This window comes from Mirounga leonina, unplaced genomic scaffold, assembly GCF_011800145.1.
Source record: "Mirounga leonina isolate KUSES-001 unplaced genomic scaffold, KU_Mleo_1.0 Mir_173, whole genome shotgun sequence".
In the NCBI taxonomy this organism is placed as follows: domain Eukaryota; kingdom Metazoa; phylum Chordata; class Mammalia; order Carnivora; family Phocidae; genus Mirounga; species Mirounga leonina.
This window is the reverse complement of record NW_023270447.1, coordinates 48,226,000-48,232,195: the sequence shown is the minus strand read 5'-3', so window position 1 is coordinate 48,232,195 and position 6,196 is coordinate 48,226,000. Positions and strand designations below refer to the sequence as shown.

The 6,196-nt window shown below is 41.2% G+C and overlaps 1 protein-coding gene across 1 annotated transcript; it reads right to left on the bottom strand.

Moving 5' to 3' along the window:
* Positions 1-2,954: 2,954 nt before the first annotated feature.
* Positions 2,955-4,436, bottom strand: LOC118020217 (small nuclear ribonucleoprotein G-like). The gene has a single exon (XM_035020156.1). The coding sequence runs from the start codon at positions 3,325-3,327 to the stop codon at positions 3,097-3,099; it is 231 nt and encodes a 76-aa protein (XP_034876047.1). The 5' UTR covers positions 3,328-4,436; the 3' UTR covers positions 2,955-3,096.
* Positions 4,437-6,196: the final 1,760 nt, after the last annotated feature.

Genomic DNA, 6,196 nt, shown 5'->3' with positions numbered 1-6,196 from the left:
TGTATTGTGTGCCACTATGTACGTGAGGATGTGAATGTGCATTCATCAGTGCACCTATCAGTTATTGGTGACATAGAAACAACTCATTCCACAATGTGGACTCAGTGTTTACAAGGGCTCCAGTTGTTCATGCTGTCCTGAGTAAAGAGAGGCCTTAACACGTAGGGCACCTTGCCAGAGGTCCTCCTGCGGCTACACCTGTGTGTGTGTGTGTGTGTGTGCAGGTATTCCCGTCTGGAGAAAGTGAGCAGAGCCCGCAGGTGTGAGGCTGAGCCTCACGTGACTCAGAAAAAGAAGAGGAAACCACTTGGCAACTTTGGAAGGCTGCTAGAATAATAACCGGTAGATAGTCTGTCAAGGCTCATGTGTACTCTTTAGCCTGAAAATCTCTCTCACTGACCAGAGAGCCGCTTACCGGAGTGTTCGGTAACCTCTCTGAGTCTCCTCTGCGAAATGGAGGTTTTAGGAATTTTCCTTTGTACCTCACAGGATGGCCTTGGGGATCAAGAAAGACCATCTGAAAAAGTTCAACAATTATTTTGTTATCCAGCACATTCTATTCACTTAGTCCCATCAATATACTGGTAATCTAAGAACTGGCATTTTAAATGTAGGAGTTTTAAGGATCAGAAAGCCCACTCTGGCTAAAGTCACAAAGGACGCTGAAAAGAAACCGTGACATTGGGAGCCTAGACCTTACATCTTATGCACCTCAGCACCTCGCTCCTTGGGCTCTCTGCATGAGGGGGTGTGTGTCCTCTGAAGGAACAAGAGCCAATTAGGTGCTCACAGACCTCCCAGTTGACAATTTGTCACTGGCAGGTGCAAGGCATGCTCTGAGGGCACTCTCCATCTGAGCATCCATGCCCTCAGCACAGAGCAAACCATGGCCAATGACATGGTTCCTGCCCAGTGGGAACGCAAACTAAATGGTAGGCAGGCCGGCCATCCAAAGACTATTAGTTCCACTCACAATTTTATTTCTCAGTTTCAAGGACAAAAGCAAAGGTTGGAAAGTTTTGCTTTTTACAGAATACTGTGCATCTCAAAAGAGATTTCAATCTCACTTTTCTGAGAACATCCAATGTCTGCTCTAGCAACGTGGAACCTCATGTCAGAAAACGTGAGTCTGAGAATAAAAGCTGCCACTCCCTAATTGACGATGACCTTGGGCTGGCTCACTGTCAGTATATTAATTTATAGATTGGGGATAATAATACCTCCTTCTCAGTGTTTTTGTGGGGAATACTTATGAAGGTGACATCGGGGAGAAATCTGGAAGTAAGGGTATGCGCCCAGTAAAATGCAACTTTGGTGCTCTACTCCCAAGAAAGTTGTTTATCTATGGGTACCTTCCTTCTAGCATAGTGCCTGCCCTGGGGGAAGGTGCTTACCAATGTTTGTTGAAAGTTGTGTTTTTTTTTCTTTTCTTTTCTTTTTCTTTCTTTCTTTTTTTTTTTAGTGAGAGAGAGCAGAAGTGGAGGGGGGAGGGCAGAGGGAGAGAGAGAATGAATCTGAAGCAGGTTCCATGCTCAGCACAGAGCCTAACACGGGGCTCCATCTCACAACCCCGAGACAATGACCCCAGCCTAAATTGAGAGTTGGGTGTTTAAAAGAAAATGTGATTAAAAAAAAAAAAGAGTTGGATGCTTAAATGACTGAGCCATCCAGGTGCCCCTCAAATTCATTTAAACTTTCAACAAACAATAAATATCTGAGTCTGAATATACAAATACAGAATTTTATTTTGCTTCTTATTTATATTTGATTTTTAGCAAAAAGTAAATTATGTGATTTGTTCCTGGGAGGGCTGTAACCTTATAATCAGAGATTACTTGGATTGCTGTGCTACTTTTCTTAGGGTCATTCTGAGGGAAGAAACCCAGGGAAACTCTGACGTGCACCCCACCCTCGCTCATCAAAATGACTCATTCAAGACTTTAAAAGTAGCTCTTCTCCTGGGATTGCATTTAAATTTTGAAGACGATTATAAAAGTAGCAAAAGTGACAATGAGGGCGCCTGGGTGGCTCAGTTGGTTAAGCGACTGCCTTCAGCTCAGGTCATGATCCCAGGGTCCTGGGATCGAGTCCCGCATCGGGCTCCCTGCTCGGCAGGAAGCCTGCTTCTCCCTCTCCCATTCCCCCTGCTTGTGTTCCCTCTCTCGCTGTGTCTCTCTCTGTCAAATAAATAAATAAAATCTTTAAAAAAAAAAAGTGACAATGAATTATAACAAACATCCATGAGCCCACCACCAATAATGGATAATTATTAACATTTTGCCGCAACTGCCTTAAATCTTTTTTTAATAAAAAAATCAAACGTTTCAGATAAAATTAAAGTCCCTCTCACTCTTTTTTGTGAGTTTCATCTCTTCCCTCTCTAGTGGCTACTACTTCATGAATTAAGTATCTTTTCCAGTCTATTTTTTTGAACACAGTTTATGTATGAACAACATAGTATTGTTTAATATTTGTGTGGGTTTTTAAAAAGATTTCCATGACTGAAATCATACTGTACATATACTAAATATAATCCTGCATACTTTTTCACTTAAATTATGTGCTTCAGATCTCATCATTAGCTTGTTCTTCTTAAGTCCTCCATTCCTCAAATAATGGGCATGTGGAGGGTTTATAGTTTTTTCCATTATAAATAGAATCGCAATGAATTTTCTGGTATACATCTCTTTGTGCACATGTCCACAATATTCTCTAGAGTGTGTCTGGAAGTGTATGTACATATGCATGTGTATCAGAATTACTCGGTCATAGGAAACGTATACACTCAGAGAGCCAAACTACTCTTCGTAAGCATATTATCAATGTATATTTCATCAGAAATTCATGATAAGCATAGTAATTTTCCTTTATTCCTTCACCAACTTTTGATCTTGTCATACCTTTAAATGTTTGCTAGTCTGATAGATGAGAAATTATCTTTCTCATTCTTTTTTTTTTTACTATGATAAAAGTTTATTTAACAAAAAAGTTCGATATGAAAATGCACACGACCTGATTTTTATATTGTAGTAAAACAGGTACTATGGAGGGAACATGTGGAAGCAGTTGATTTCTTCTGATGAACACACCCATTGTTTATACTAGCTCCAAGGCTTCTAACATGATGATACTATTTCCTCGTATTACCACCATTCTAATATTGTTCTGTTGCCCACTAGTTGCCATCTCCACACATTCATCTATCACAAGATTCATAAACGGATCAAACCCCCGCAATATTCCTTGGACATGTCTGCCACCATTTAATTTCAAAGACAATTTCTTGTCCATAAATTTTTTCAACTTGGGAGGGTGAGCTTTGCTCATGGTGTCTACTCGGCGAGCTCAAAGATGCCCTATCTTTCTCATTCTTATTTCAACTTGAATTCCCCAAATTGATTACTAAGGTTGCAGATATGTTTAATCAAGCATTTATGATTACTCTTATGTGAATTGCCTGTGCATTTCTTTTCCTTATTTTTCTATATAGTTTTTTCTTTTACTTACTGGTTTAGCATTTCCCTAGATTCTTGTCCTTTGTTATATATGACAAAAGTATCTTCAAGTGTGTGGGTGATCTCATAACCAGCAACCTTTGCTACACATTGGCTTTTTTTGTTTTTGTTTTTGCAATACATTCATTTGAAATTTTGAAGTGGTAGAATTTACCAGTCTTATCCTTTATATATTAGAGTCTTTGTCATATTTATGAATTTCCCTATAACTCATTTTAAGAGCTTTTGGATATCCTACCATGAGTTTATGTCATCATTTTAAGGTTTGTTTTTTGACATGTAGGTTTTTCCAAGGTTCTAAACCATACATTTTCTTCCCTTCTTTCCTTTCCCTTCCCTTCCTTGTTCAAAAATGTTCTATGTCTCAACCTGCCCTGGGTAGAGCTGTCTTCCCTTCTTCACACTCCCTTTTTACCTTTTCCATAACTCTTTATACCATCAATTCTATGCTACCCTAGGTTCTTACAGCAGAGTTCTTGTTTTAATTCATTTATTTATCCTCAGTTCACAGTGTAGAACCTGCAGAATAGATGCTTGAGAGAGAAGTGTATTAGCACAGTCTTAGTGGCAGTGATGGGAATGGGCTGTTAAACTAGTGAGAACACCACTGTATTCTGAGGTAGGCAAGGCCACCCCAAAATATCCTTCATACTGAAAGTGACAGAGGAAAATGGAGAGTGCCCAAAGAGGAGTGAGCAGCTAGTATGAAGAGGACTCTCGGAATGCTGGCCATGGAAGGAAAGATGAAAGACCAGGTGATGCACTGTCTGGGGTCTTGATAAGTTCCATTTACTCAACAAAAACCCTTTGCATGTCTACTGCTTGCCAGGCTCTGCTCTAGACAATTTACAGAGATTTGACTCCGAAGACCACTGAGAGGTGGCATACCTCTCATTTAAACGTCAGAGATGTTAAGAAGGTTGCCCAAGTCTGCTCTGAGAGGAAGTGGCAGAGACAGGATGTAAATCTGCTCTGGGTGACATCAGAGTCCTTGGTCCTGCAGTAACCTTGGTGCTGGTGTCCCTTTGCGGAGGGGCAGGAGGAGGTAGGCCCTAAGCACATGGAGGACAGACCGCCCTGGTTTCCTTCCTGCCTCTCTCTTTTATCAGCCGTGAGACCCTAGGCATGTCATTTAATTGCTTTGTGCCTCACATTTCCTCACTCTGAAAATGGGAATGCTTCATTACCTGATTTATAGTTTTTGTGAATGTTAACTAAGTAAATACCTGTAAAATGTCAAGAACAGTCCTGACATTGTTATGTAAGTTCTTGCCGTTATGATTATTTAACAACATAGCGTGTTGTGCCATGACTAAACTTACTCCCAGTATTGCCGGAGGGTAGATCTGAACCAATGGGAAGAGGTTACTAGAATTCAGATTTAAATGTGATACAAGGAAGAGATTTTCAATAACTAGAGTGGCCAGGGTGGTTTCCCAGAATAGTGAGCCCTCACCACCTTCCGGTGCTGTTTTAAGCTGCATCGAAAGGGCCATTGCATGGAAGGGTAGACGAGATGGTCTTCTCCGAGAATCCTTAGAGTGCTAGGAGTCTATGAGTCCATGCAATATCCACCCAAGTTCCAGGCCAGTGACATCATTTGGCATGCTAATGAATGGAAATATTTTCACGCAGGCTGGCCGATTCAAGCCATGCGTACGATGAAAAGGGCAAATCTTTTCATGTGAAATTGTGCATGAATAGAGACTCATTGCCCACATAAAATGCATTTTGGGGAAATGGCTTTCAACAAAATAGGGTAACAATACACTGTAAGCTCTTGTGATTTGATCATTTGCAGGACAAAGGCAAGCTGATGTTCCAGAAGTCACTGGTCTTGTAATAAACTGAATATTCCTCTCTGGAATCAGAGGTATACATGATTGAAACACTGTGGTTAGGGGATTGAACAGAAGGGGGTGAATTATTATCTATGGTGTATCTACTTGGTATGAGACAGTAAGCCTGGCACTTAATATGCCATCTTCTGTACTGTTTGATAATCAATAAAATTAAGGCTCAGAGAGGTTAAGAGGCATGCTCAGAGTCACACAGCTAGACGTGATGATTTCAACTATGCTTCTTACATTATAATACTAGGGGCCAAAAGCTGGTGACTAATGGGTCATTACCTGCATTTAAGAATTTGAAGAATTGAATTAATTGTTAAGATTTAAAAATCAGGGTGTTGCATAAAAGTTAAATCCAGATTTCCAGGTTCTTTTGAAAAGTAGGGAGACTTGGCAACACCAGGTCCCTAGTCAAGTCTGGCAAAAATTAGGTGGAGTTGAGTAGCCCCTGCCCCTTATGGCTTAGGCATACACTTCCAAATGTGCACAGCCTCCGTTCCATATATTATTACATCTTAATTTCAGTGGCCTGTTGACCCAGAGGGCGATATGAGTCGTGATCCCTACTCTACATACTCTGCTATAGAAATTAAAGGGCAAGAGGGGTGACTGGGCGGCACAGTCATTTAAGCATCCAACTCTTGATTTTAGCTCAGGTTATGATCTCAGGGTCATGGGATCGAGATCCATGTCAGGCTCCATGCTGAGCGTGAAGCCTGCTTAGGATTCTCTGTCTCCCCACCAACACTCATGTGCGTTCTAGGAGGGAGGGAGGGAGGGAGGGAGGGAGGGAGGGAAGGAGGGAAGGAGGGAGGGAGGGAAGGAAGGAAG